The sequence below is a fragment of the Cygnus atratus genome, chromosome 3, assembly GCF_013377495.2.
Source record: "Cygnus atratus isolate AKBS03 ecotype Queensland, Australia chromosome 3, CAtr_DNAZoo_HiC_assembly, whole genome shotgun sequence".
Classification (NCBI taxonomy): domain Eukaryota; kingdom Metazoa; phylum Chordata; class Aves; order Anseriformes; family Anatidae; genus Cygnus; species Cygnus atratus.
In genome coordinates, this window is record NC_066364.1 from 126,822 (window position 1) to 139,324 (window position 12,503).

Below are 12,503 nucleotides of genomic sequence, written 5' to 3' on the forward strand. Positions count from 1 at the left end.
CTAACTTGAGTTCTTTAAACAGATGAAGTGCACAGAAAGAACCAAAGCAGCATGACTGCAGCAGAGTCAAGGAGGTGGGGGAAACCCCCTCCCCCCAAAAAAAAAAAACAAAACAAAAAACAGCTACCTGACAGCAGGGTAGAGCCCACTGCCCTCCCAGGTGGCAGGAGATGGTGAAGAAAAGTTATTCACAGGGTGAGCAGAGGGTCATTGAAACAATCAGCATGTGCTAGCATTGCAGGATTGTGTAGATGCCAAGCAAAGGTTCAGCACAGGGCAGGAAGCCACTTCAAGGGCTGTTAAAATCCACAATACCAACAGGTCAGCCATCCCTCGGTGCTGAAAGATAAGGACCTGACAACAACCCACTCACCCTAATGACCCCAATAATGGCTACAAATTGCCCCGTAGCCTCAGCTGTGGGAAGAAAGGCATGAGACTAGGATTCAAACATGCAAGACTGGAAGTGGGGGAAAAAAAAAAGTGTGCATGGACTCAATCCTCCCCAGTGCACCACTACAAACCTTCCCCACAGCACCTGCTTAAAGCACATACTGGGAAAACAGCTCCGCCACCTCAGGCTGCAGGCAGTAAGTCCCTGCTCAGTCTGCCAGTGTCACCAGCCTTAGAAGGGGACATGCACTGCAATGTGACAGCAGCCCAGCAGCAAGGTCCGCAGCTGGGAAGCAGCTGCAAACCTAGTGCTTGCCAGAGAAACCAGGCATCCTGCTGGCTGCAGCCTCCCCTGCTCTATCTGGGGAAGGAAACTGAGTGTGTGACTTGCCCATTTCTCCAGACCATAGACAAGCGTGCAGCAGAGCAAGAGCATCCTGAAACAGAGCAAGCACAGAGGTGGGAGAGGTTGAGACCTGCTAGCATACATGGGGCTTGTGTCCTCCCTGGCCTCAGGCAGGATCAGCTGTCAGCTCCTGTTGTGCAGATGACATTCACTGGTGCCCAAGATGCTCCAGTCCAGCACAGCCTGGACCAGATTCTTCCCAGATAGCAAGGCTAAGGCCACCCCAGGCCCTTGCAGCCCTTGGCACAGGGGAGATGACTCCCTCAGGGCCAGCAGCTAAGAAAATGGGAGACTCAGTGCAGCTGCAGGCTCCCTGACAGACAGCACAGGCCCTTGCCACCAGAAAGGAAGCCTCGCTGTAGGTAGCATAGGGGACACGGTACTTCATGTGCTTGCACAAAGCCCCCATCCAGCACTCAAACCCAAATGACAACAGTTTAAAAAAAAAAAAAAAAAACACACACCACACCTCAGTTTATTTCCCTACAAATGCAGAGCTTTCCTTTAAAAACCAGCTAATTTCACTCACAGGATGGTGTAGGGCTGAACTGCAGGGAAGAGCTCTTCTGGCCAAGAGCTATAGCTCCCTGAGGATCATATGCAAATTCAATTTGCTGAGTAAGACCCCCCCCTCACACAGACACAGCAGGCTGCTCAGCCTCAACTGGTCCCCAGTTGCCACTATGAGGAGCAGTCGGATACACAGCTCTGGGTGCACTGGCTACATTCTGCAGGCCCAGGGCACGTGCAGTGGCTGTGCCTGCAATGGGAGTGGGCAGAGTGAGGAACACTAGTCCAACAGCCTTAAAGGGCAACAAGGAGCAACTGCAGTTCAAGGTGGTTCATGCAGGTGGACAGCACAACAAGGAGTGGGTGTTGCAGTCTGCACACCGCATGGCAGTTGTGTCAGTAGCCCCTGCGCCTGGGGACAGTGCAGGGAGCAGGGGCAGGCACTGGCTTGCCTGGGTGCAGGCACAGGGTGAATCCTGAGTGGCTGGTCCATTGCTGCAGAGACTTGGCTTAGCCCAGGGTAACCTTGGGGCCATCAGTCCCAAGGCCAGCTGTGGGGGGGACTCCAACCTCCCCCAGCCCCTTCCAGCAGCCTGGGGGTTGCCCCAAGCGGGGCCAGCTCAGCGGCAGCTGCGCAGTTGGCAAGTTCGGTCTGGGCACAAGAGGTGTCAACTCTGAAAAGCAAGAAGGAGGGAGACCTGGTCCATGAGGTTTGCAGTTGGGAACCCAGCCAGGGAGGGGAAGCAGACTTACCCAGGTGAATTGTCATCCCCCTCCCTCTGCAGAGAACATGCTGGGGGATGTGGCAAAGCAACACAGAGGGAGGGAGCTTACCTGCTGGACTGTGGACTTCCCTCCCCAGCTCCTCCATGCAGCTTTGGAAGAGAACAGAACACCCATCACCGCCAAGCACCTGCTGAGAGACCCATGCTCATGACCTTCAGCAGAATAGGCATGGCATGGAACAGCAGTTACCAGGTACTCAGACTGCAGAAGGCCCTAGGCTCATTGCTACCAAACCCTTTCCCCAGGCTAGCCCATCCTTAGACTGCACAGCTATCTCCTTCCTATCAAGAATCCTCCCCAGACAACAGGTGGCAGTATCACAGGAACACATAAAGAGCTTCAGCCTGCACAGCTGCTGGTTCCAAGATGATACCTGCTCAGCACAGTTCCAGCCTGACAGTACTGCCAGACCCATCAGGCACTGGTTTGACAGGTGTGTGAGAACAGCCATAACAGGAAAGGCTGATCAAACCCACCACCACAAGCACCTCTGCAAAAGACCATTGGATTAATCCTGTGCTTATGTACCATCAGCTACTCCCAAGCTCAGTCCCAGGCCCTAGTCCACAGAGTCCACATAACCAGGCCTCCATCTTGGCCCAAGCCCCAGGGAAATCAGTGGAAGGAGAGAGACAGTTCTGAGTCCCACCTGAGAAGCATGTCTGGATAGGGTGGCCTCAGCAGAGTGGCAGAAACAGAACAAAAGACATGTCTGGGCACATCCTGAGGGTATGCATCTAACTCCCACTGCGAGAGCTGTACTGCCAGATCTGCCCCTCCACAGCTCAGCCCCCTGTACCTTCAACATCTCAGCTGACAGAGGCAGAGAAAACAGGAGAAAACTCCCCCCTGCTCCCATGCAGATCTCCTCCAAGCTCCCACAGTGCTCACGGCTTCAACAGCTCCCCTTGCATGGGGCACAGAGAAGGAAATAAGACAGGGTCCATCAGTGTGCTCCCTGTGCAGTAGCAGCAGCTCACCACCTACCCAGGTAAAGTTTCCTCAAGGTTTTCATCTTCCTCCTCCTCTTCCTCCTCCTTGCAAACAAAGAAACAAACAGGTAGGTCTCTACCAGGAGCCAGACTGGGCTGCCCAGAGCCTGTTCTGGAGCAGCAGGACTGTCCCCAGTACCTTCATAAGACACAGTCACCCACCAGGGTGGATAAGATGTGCCTAGAAGCAGTAGGGGGGGAAACTGCCTCCTGCAGTGCTGGGCTGCTGAAATCTTTGGGGCTCATATACACAGCCACACAAGGGGAGAGACAGACCAAGGTTCTTCTCACATTCCCCCAGACAGCAGAGCACCAAACACAGGGTGTGAGTTGGGAATGAACCACCAAACTGAGACAGCTGCAGCACACAGCTCACCTTTACCCAGAGACAAGAGCAGGGTTAGCACATCTCCCAGCCGGAGGGCCAGGAGCAGGCTGCAAGCAAGGATGACTGCAACCACTGCCAGGCTGTGCCAGTGCTGGAAGCATGAGGTAAAGGAGCAAGCATCCAGAGGCTCCTGGACAAGGCCACAATGAGAGAGACTTACAACACTGGGAATGCTTTGGCTGGCTCTGGATATGCAGTGGGTGCTCTGCAGATGAGCAGGGCTGAGCCTTATCCCAGACTGGCAAGATAATGACCAGACAAAGGCTCCTCATCTCCTTGAGAGAGGTTGTGTCACTCCAAGCTATAGCACCAAGAGTACAGAGCAGGTTACAGCTCCTTATTTGACAGGGCCAGCAGAGCAGGGCTGAGGGTTGCTGCAATGCTGGACCTGACAGGGGAGTTCCTGGAGCAAAGTCCAGCTGAGGCTCCTGCCTTGTGAGCCAGACAGAGTACAGAGTGCCCCTTGACATGTCAGGCTTCTGTGTGCAAGGGAGGCAGTGCAGATAACAACAGGGTCCTGAAAGGCCAAGAGGAGGGAGCTGTGTAAGGGTTACTCTTTTTCTTGCCCTAATGCAAGACAGGCCTGGGCACAGGCCAGACTTGCACATACTGTACCCCGAATTGGTGTCTGAAGGGAGGGCTCCCCGGGGGGGCTGGCTCACTTGCTCTGCCGGGTTCACTGTGCTCCAAGACACATGGAGGGTGAAGGGACTGTTCCTGCCTAGAGCCTGGGACAGGGCAAAAGCAGCAGAGTTAGTGCCTGGAACCTGAAGAAGGCCTAGCAGGGAATGCACAGGCTGGACTGTGGACAAGGGACAGATAACCCTGTTGTGCTTAGGGGAAAATGCAAAGAAAAGTGGGGGATCACCACTCAAGGCAATTCCCACAGGGCCCTAAGATGTGCTACAGCTCAGCAATGCAGAGGAGCAGCATGGATAGCAGGGATGCCCCAGCCAGAGATAAGGCAGGCTCCCCACACGGGACAGTGGCAGAGAGCACAACAGCAGGGACAATGATCTCTGTGGTTGGTGCATTTCACCAGCCAGGCAGCGAGCCAGCTCTCCTCCACACAGCCCAAGACAGGGTCCCACACTAAAGACCCCAATCCCAAGGCTAGGCCGAGGGAAGTGTCTGAGAAATTCCTTCCTACCTGCATTTGCTGCTTCCCAGAGATCCAGTGCCATCTGGAAGGCCTGGGCCACAGTCAGAGTCACAGCCTGGGCCTGTGTACAAGAAAGAGGGAGAATGTCTACTTCTGTCTCTGCCATCAAACAGAGACAACACTGCTGCCCAAGATCTGAGAGCCTCAAGCACTCCCTCGCTGCTTTTCCCTATGGAGCACACATGTGGAAGGCCAGAGTTCAATGCTTTGTGGGCCAGCCATTCCCAAGAGGAGATCCCAGAGGAACTGGAACTGAAGAACTTCCTATTGCTCACCACCCACCTCTGCAGAATGTGAGGAAACATGCATTCCCTGTCTCTATTTCCAGCTAAGGTGCACAGAGATAAGGGTCTCCTCCCTCTGAAGGGGAAGAAGAAAGGGCCTTGCTCCCGCCCTTACCTCAAAGAATCAAGAGCAGAAGAGAAGTGCTTACAATCTTCTTCTTGGGTGAGAGGAAGGCATGGCACTCCAGTGCCCCACTCTCCTGGCTCTGCGCAACATAAGCAAAGATTTTGTTCTGCAGCTTGTCGGTTGTGCAGTAGGAGATCCTGTGGACAGAGAGTAGCTGCTCGGAGTAACAGGGGAACACTGCACAAGTCTTCTGCTCTTCTCCCAGAACACAAACAAGCATTGCTGACAGCCTGAGACTTTCACCTGCCCTGGATATCAGGCAGCCCAGCAACCCAGCAAGGATCAAAGGCTGCCTGGCACCTAGAACTCATAAGAGATCACTGCATCCACAGGTATTCCCCTCTTGTGTTGCCCCAGTGTGCTCTTTGGTCCTCTGATGCCCAATTCAAAACTCAAACACTAAGACAAAAAGAAAAACAGGTGATCACCTTCAAAAACACAACTGGAGGCCAGGCAGTGTCTGCCTTAGCACATCAGCTCCTGTGCCGAGACCCAAATTTTGCACCAAGAATTTGTCCTGACCCTGCTTCACATCTTGCCACCAGCCTTCAGCCATCCTCTCCTCACACACAGCACCCACCGACACCCAGTCCAGCTAAAACACAGTAGGCAGCAGTTAAAAATAATAATAATAATAAACCAATCAGCCCTCCCAGAAACTGCCTTTAGCCAACCCAAGTGAGCTGCAGGCCAAGGCACCCTCATTCCACTGCAGCCAGAAGGGCAGTCCTCTGGTACTGTGCCAACAAAGAAAGGTAGACATGCAGTCCTGCCCTTGCTGTGGTGGCTTTCCAGCCATCAGCCCTGATCTGACATCCTGTTGAATGCAGGATGCAGAAGAGACAAGCAGGGCCTGCAGAAAAAGCCAGACAGACTGACCCAGAACACAAAGCAACCCAGGCCCCTGCCTGCATTTAGACCCAAGCAGTGCTGTGGGGTACAGCAGGGAGAGGGAGCTGGTCTCAGGGAGCCAAAAGAAGACCTAAGGCACACAGTATTACTAACAGAAGGCCCAGCCCACCCTAGCTCCTCAGGATCCCATCAGTCTCCTGTTGGCTGCTAGGGAACACCCAGGCCGCCCTCCTACACACTATGCCCACCTGTAGATGGAGATGTTCTCAACAATCTCCTTTGTGTCTGCGTCTTGCAGCGAGATGCCCCTCGGAGACACTGTCAGAATCACCTTCTGGAACTTGCGAGCTCCCACCCGTGCCTGGCAGTGGGGAAACACCAGACACCTCTGCAAACCCAGTGAGGGCCCTCACCCCACCTTGTTGAGTCCCCCAGACTCTGTACAGAAAGCCACCCACTTGGACCCTCGCTATAAAGGCAGGATCCTGCCTTAGGGGTAAGAAAGAAAGAGACTGGAGATGAGGCACAGTCCTGTGCAGAACATCCCTGTAGTCCCTTCATGCTATTGCCATGCACGCGGGATAGGACAGATCCCACCTCCCCCAGCCCTCACCCTCCTCTCCATGCAGAGAGGGGCACAGCCCTGCTCCCAGCTGTGTTCTCAGTGTGGAAGCAGGTAATGGCAGCTGTCCTGCAGGAAGACAGATTCCCCCACAGCACAGAGATGGGGGACAGACAGCCTCTTGCACACCACCCTCCCTTGGGAACAGTGCAGTCCCTAGATGGAGTTCAGGGCTGAGACCTGATGCCTTTTTTTTTTTTTGGGGTGGGGCTGGCCTCCAAATGGGCTCTTCTCTACCCCAGCACAGCAGGGCCCAGGGCTGGCTCTCACCATGGCAATGATCCGGCGGATGGCAGCAGCTGCCATGTCTTCTCCTTTGGGTTTCTCTACCAGTGTCATGCCCAGATACTTCAGTGTGAAGCACATCCCCTCAAGCAGCGGCTCCTGCATATCAGCCCAGCTCTCAGGAAGCTCTGTAAAGAAAAAAATGACTCAGCAGCAGAAGCCATGTGCCAGCAGCCACATGGCTAGTCCCAGCAGAACCACCCCACCTCACTGCAGCTTCAGTGCTCTCAGCAGCAGTGCTTCTACCTGCACTCACCAGGGTACTCTTCTGGCTCTGTGACATTCTTGGAATAAGAACAGACTGAAAGGAGAGTTCACCCCTGAAGCTTTTAGTCCCCATTCCTGGAGGTACAAGCTCTGCCAGCAAAATAGTAAACTTCTGCATATCTGCATAGAGCCTCAGATGCTGCACAGTGTTCAATGCTATCTGCCAAAACCTATCGTTCACAGGTCTCTCTCACTACAAGCAGCATGTGCTCTGTACTGTATTCATCTCATCATCTAGGCTGCATGCACACCTCAGGAACAGCAGCATTTGCTGCCCCACTTAATCAGATCAAAATCCCCAAGTAGTCCCAGCATAATCAAAGCCAAACCTCTGGCTATTGTCTACAGCAGCAGGCTGCCAGGAGAGGGGTAGTTTGTCCAGCACTCACAGTTGAAGCAGAGCTGGTTGGGAAACAATCACCCTATAAAGGCTCTGTGTTAAGGAAAAGCTTAGACTGGAGTTTCAAGGGTGCAAACTAGCTTCCCAAAAAACATGTTTTACAGATGAAGTCCAATGCACAGAGGGAAGAGATCTCCCATGTGCATTACTGTGGAGGTCACAGAACGGAAGGGACACTGGTCTCTGTTTCCTGTGTTCTCTCTTTTGAAACCCAATTGCTGCAGTCAGAAAATAAATAAAATACAAAATAATAATTTAAAAATACTCTGACAGGTCCATGTCTTTCTTATGCTGGGAGCCTCAGAGATGAACACAGCATTCCAGGTGGGGTCTCACAAGAGTGGAGTAGAGGGGGAGAATCGCCTCCCTCGACTTCCCTAGATTCCCTCTAGACAGCCCTCAGCATGTCCAGTTTCCTTCAGAAACCAGTCTGTTTCACCAGACAGGTAGTAGAAGGAGCCCTGACCCTACAGTCAGTCCTGATAACACTACTACTGGTGGAAGACACACAAAACAAGCACTGTTTTCAAGCTCTGATCCCACAAGACAAAGCCATTGCCTTCAACAGAAAGTTCACTCTCAAAGTGAGAGTCAAAGGCAAAAGCTGTATTTATCAGGCTAGTACCATACACAAAGGAATGCTTCTCTCATACCAAGTACTTCCTGGTGATGCTTTCAAAGAGAGCTGAAGCAGAAATCAGTACATATTTACCTCCTCGAATTCTAAACAGCACAAGGATGGTAAGAGAGGAGGTAAGAAGGACTAAGATGCAGGGAGCCACAGACTCCATCTTGTTCTCAGGGATTCATCCCACAGAGGAGGGAGGGAACAGGACCCTCTGGTCCTGTGTTATGTGCACCATTAGAAAGACTGGATTTGAATGCTTCCCTGGGAATTGCCTAGGTATCTATTGTTCACGCTAAAATAATACTTTTCAGGTTATTCTTCATCTCTTTCCTGGGATTAGCTCCCAGAAGATTACTGACATGCTTGAGAAAGCTCTGACTCATAATTGGAATAACCTGAGCCCACAGGGAAATCAAGAGACCTTATTTTTGCAGCACTCCTAAAACTGCCAGGGAACCCACCTCGATACCATGCAAGTGTCAGGGACCTCTCTCTCCCCTGGGTAAAAAACACCCTGTCTCACTCCAAGCTTTGAGAACAGCTCAAACATGCTAGAGGCTGCCAGAGCGAGCACTGCTGCCCCAGTAAAGCAGCTGGGTAGCTGCGAAGGAGGAAGCCCAGGCACTGCCCTCCTGCTGGGCCTGTGGGGTCAGCCTACCCAAGACCAGCGGGCAGTCACCCCACGGCGAGCTACGTGCAGACCTGTCACACTCACTATGCATTTCCACACCTGCACAGGACCAGATGCAGCGGTTCAGGAAGACCAAATCTCACGCAGGCAGGAAACAGTGCCTGCAGATGGGGCACACCATGCCCCGGCAGCACCGGTGCCACCGTCTGGGACATCCACCCGAGGCCTTTCAACCCACCGGCACGCACGATCTCAATGACAACGCGGGGCAGGAGCCGGCCCGACGGGGACAGCGCTGCCAGGGCCGCGCGAACAGCCCACGGCGCCGCTGGCCCGCCCCGCCCCGCCTGCAGCCCCGCAGCCCCCGCGAGCTCCCCGCAACCACGGCCTGGTCCCCGGCTCCCCGGCCTCCGCCCCGCCCGGCGGGCGGCCGCATCCCGGGCCCGGCCGGACCGAGAAGAGCGCTCCCTGCCCCCCGCCCGTGCACCGGCACCGAGGAGGGCCCGGAGCCACGCGCCGCAGCCGAGCCCGATGCCCGGGCCCCGCCCGCTCCCGGCACCCGTGGCCCGCACTCACTGCGCCGCCGGCAGAGCCCCAGGCCGTGCCGGGCGAGGCGCGGACTCCGGAGTACTGCGCGCCCCGCCGCCCGCAGCGCCTCCATGGCAGAGCCGAGGCCGAGCCCTGCCGGTACCGAGGCGGCGGGGGCCGGGCGGGGCGGGCCGCCGTCCGCTGCCGGACTCGGCGTGTTGACGTCAGCAGTGGCGGAGGCCCTGGGGTTGCCGGGGCAACGGGGGCGGGTTGAGGGGGGGCCCGGCGGCGGCGGCGGCGGCGCGGTCCAGTCCCGGTCCCATCCCGATCCCGCTCTCGGCGCGATGCAGCTGCGGCACGTGCGGACGCTACTAGCCCCGCAGGTCGGGCCGGGCCGGGCCGGGCCGGGGGGGGTCGGGGGGGTCTGGGTGCGGCGGCGCCTGAGGCTGTGTGTGTCCCGCAGGACGGCACTGCGCGGGTGACCTGCATGGCCTGGTCGGCCAACAGCGGCCGCTTCGCCGTGTGCACCGCAGACCGCGTGGTGCTGCTGTACGACGAGCACGGCGAGCGCCGCGACAAATTCTCCACCAAGCCCGCCGACGCCAAGGTGAGGGCCCCGGGCCCGGGCTGCTGCCAGCAGGGCCTGCCCCAGCTGGGGTGCGGTCGTGGGCTGGGGGCTGGTCGGTGCACGTGCGGCCGGGGCGTGCCAGCCTTCCCCCGTGGCTCAAGCTGCCTTCGTGTCCACAGTATGGGAGGAAGAGCTACGTGGTCAAAGGCATGGCGTTCTCCCCGGACTCCACCAAAATCGCCATTGGCCAAACGGACAACATTGTCTATGTCTACAGGATCGGAGAGGAGTGGTGAGTCTGGTGGTGGAGTGACCAGTGCCGCACCCGTGAGAAGGGAACGGTGCTCTCCCTCCTTTCCATGTAGTACACTTTCTGGATGCTGGTGTGGGTGTGCATCCAGGCCTGGTCCTCAGCGTAGTATGTGCTGTGGTGCACCTCGTCTAACCTGCAATTAATTGCTCAGATAGCAACAGATAGGGTTTCCTTGAACAGTCTTTGTGGAACCTGGTGGGAGCATGTGCCAACTTCTGTGGGGCTGTGGCTGCAAAATGAAAGCGCTGTTTCACAGATGTGGAACTGAGGCACATGGCTGCGTCACTTCAGCGTCATTTGCTTGTATGTGTTGTTCCTAAGCTGCTCAGAAAGGCATGTCACCAAAATTTTGGAAGCTCAGATAATTCCCATATTTTCCAATAGCCTTAGTCTTGCAAAATGTAGAACCTTTTTTTTTTTTTTTTAATTTTCTGCCTAAAGTTGGCTTGTGGTAGACCACCAGCATATAAAACTTAACTCACCTGTGTTTGACAACATTAAAATGAACTGAATACAAACAGTAGGGTATCCAGAATGGACAATTTTACCAGGTTCACCAATAGTCATTTTTGTCTGCCTTTTTCTGCAGGGGTGACAAGAAGGTGATATGCAACAAGTTCATCCAAATGGTGAGACTTATACTCCTGTTTAACTCCATTTTCTGAAGTAGCTGTAGGATAAAAATAATTGTATGTCACTGCGCATACTCAGAGGCATGCTCATAGGAGGGCCATCCACCATCTCTGAACACTCAGTGCTGGCTGCAGAAGGGGGACAAATATAATTCTATTGCTCTGACAGTAAGGGAAGAAAGCTGTTGGTCAGCCTTTGTTTCTCTGTGGTTGACCTGCTGCACTGAGTGATCATGACACTGGAAAAGAGTGTCAAGAATGAGGAAAAGAGAGCAAGAAGGGCTTGGTATCCACTTGCCCCTTTCTTGAACATTACGGTTATACCAGATATGGATATCAAGGACTCTCCAGATATGGAGAGTCCTTTTGTTGTTTATTGCTTGCTGCTTGAGTATGCTGGCAATGACTAGCGCTGCTTCCTGTCCCTCTGGCTCTCCTTTGCTGCAGCACCTGGCTAGCAGCCTGATGGGAAGCTGCTTGCCTCTTGCAAGGCTTAGATGTTGCACACAGCATGTGTACAGTTTTTGTATTTTAATTTAGTTGTTTATTTCTATTTTCTCTCACTCTCTCATTTATCCTATGCCTTTTTTACCATTTCTATCGTAATGAATGTTTTATTTTTCTAATGCTATCTGTGTGGTTTCTTATCATTCTTTCCTTGATGGGGCAGATTTTCCACTGTAGCTGAATTCTCCACTGTAGATTCTCCACTGTAGCTGAATATTTATATTTACAATTTTTTGGTACGTTCAGTCAATATGGGAGATCATCTATTTGGCCCTTTCCCTCACCTGCAATTTGCAAAACCTGCTGGGCACTCTTGTGCGTCTTGTGAAAACAGTGACACTGTTCTGCTCTGCTGACAAGCAAGGCATCCTGCTATAGGGTCAGGATGAGTATCTGCAAGTTTGACTTCCTTACGCTAGTTGCTGAGCTTGTTACCACTTTGTAAGGCTTGTTTCTAAGTTTCAACTAGGCTGCTTGTGACTGTGTTAGACTGAAAATAATGGTTTGGCAGATAATGAGGAAAATAAGTGGATGTCTGGGGAACAGGAAGAGTAGAAGGTGCATCTTGGTGATTGGTTGGACATGTAAGTTATGAGCAGCTTAGGCATCCAGGGACATTTTGGTATCTGATAGTTGTTGTGTTTGCTGACATAAATGGTAAGAGTGGGGGAGAGTAGGTGAGATGAATAAATGAGAGTGTATATATATCTAAAGCAGGCTCAGATTCTTAAAATGGAACAGATACGCCTATGAAGCTGGTGCTAGTGGCACAATGCCAAACATTGACTGAAATTTTTCAATTTAAATGTAAAGTGGCTTCATGAACTCTTTTGGCTCTCTCTTACAGTTAGGTTTCATGCTGACCCCCACACCTCCGATTTTAAAAATTCCTTTGATATGGATTTAATGAATCTGTTTCTGCCTGACCTATTTGGTAGCATTGGATAACCATCTTGCTTGTAAATGAAAAGATATAAATAAGCACTACTTGTGATTCAGCAAATTAAGACCCAAAGTACAGATATTCTCATATCTGTTATGAAATGAGCAGAATAAAATTATTTTTCTGATTTATATTTGTTGTTGCAACAAAGTATTTTAAAATAGCTGTGATTTTATACATTCGAACATAACATCTGGAAAACCACACATTATCGAAGAGCAGTCCCCTCAGAAGAGCACCTATACTGAACAACAGCAGGTATAAATTTGATGCCCTGTT

General features: G+C 53.0%; 2 protein-coding genes across 10 annotated transcripts in view; one reads left to right on the forward strand and one right to left on the reverse strand.

The window, feature by feature from the left end:
* Positions 1–1,256: 1,256 nt before the first annotated feature.
* Positions 1,257–9,472, reverse strand: LOC118259027 (low density lipoprotein receptor adapter protein 1-like). 4 transcript variants are annotated; one of them, XM_035568229.2, is made up of 9 exons: positions 9,310–9,472; positions 6,793–6,935; positions 6,149–6,261; positions 5,071–5,185; positions 4,626–4,698; positions 4,091–4,203; positions 3,083–3,132; positions 2,144–2,184; positions 1,257–1,983 (listed from the first exon to the last, which is right to left on the reverse strand). In XM_035568229.2, the coding sequence occupies exons 1-9, from the start codon at positions 9,392–9,394 to the stop codon at positions 1,820–1,822; spliced, it is 897 nt and encodes a 298-aa protein (XP_035424122.1). In that variant the 5' UTR covers positions 9,395–9,472; the 3' UTR covers positions 1,257–1,819. The 4 variants fall into 4 exon arrangements, 3 of the variants coding, with proteins under 3 accessions (XP_035424122.1, XP_035424125.1, XP_035424124.1); XM_035568232.2 differs by having other exon boundaries at positions 1,834–1,983; positions 2,144–2,222; XM_035568231.2 differs by having other exon boundaries at positions 1,834–1,983; positions 2,144–2,225.
* Positions 9,473–9,490: 18 nt separating this feature from the next.
* IFT172 (intraflagellar transport 172) overlaps positions 9,491–12,503 on the forward strand; it is a 43,194-nt gene continuing 40,181 nt past the window's right edge. For 3 of the 6 annotated variants that reach the window (XM_035568223.2, XM_035568226.2, XM_035568227.2), the window contains exons 1-4: positions 9,535–9,644; positions 9,725–9,868; positions 10,009–10,121; positions 10,732–10,771. In XM_035568223.2, the coding sequence (XP_035424116.1) occupies positions 9,606–9,644; positions 9,725–9,868; positions 10,009–10,121; positions 10,732–10,771 (336 nt within the window). In that variant the 5' untranslated portion in view covers positions 9,535–9,605. Of the gene's footprint in view, positions 9,645–9,724; positions 9,869–10,008; positions 10,122–10,731; positions 10,772–12,503 lie in introns of all 6 variants that reach the window. The other 3 variants (XM_035568221.2, XM_035568222.2, XM_035568225.2) reach the window with 3 other exon arrangements.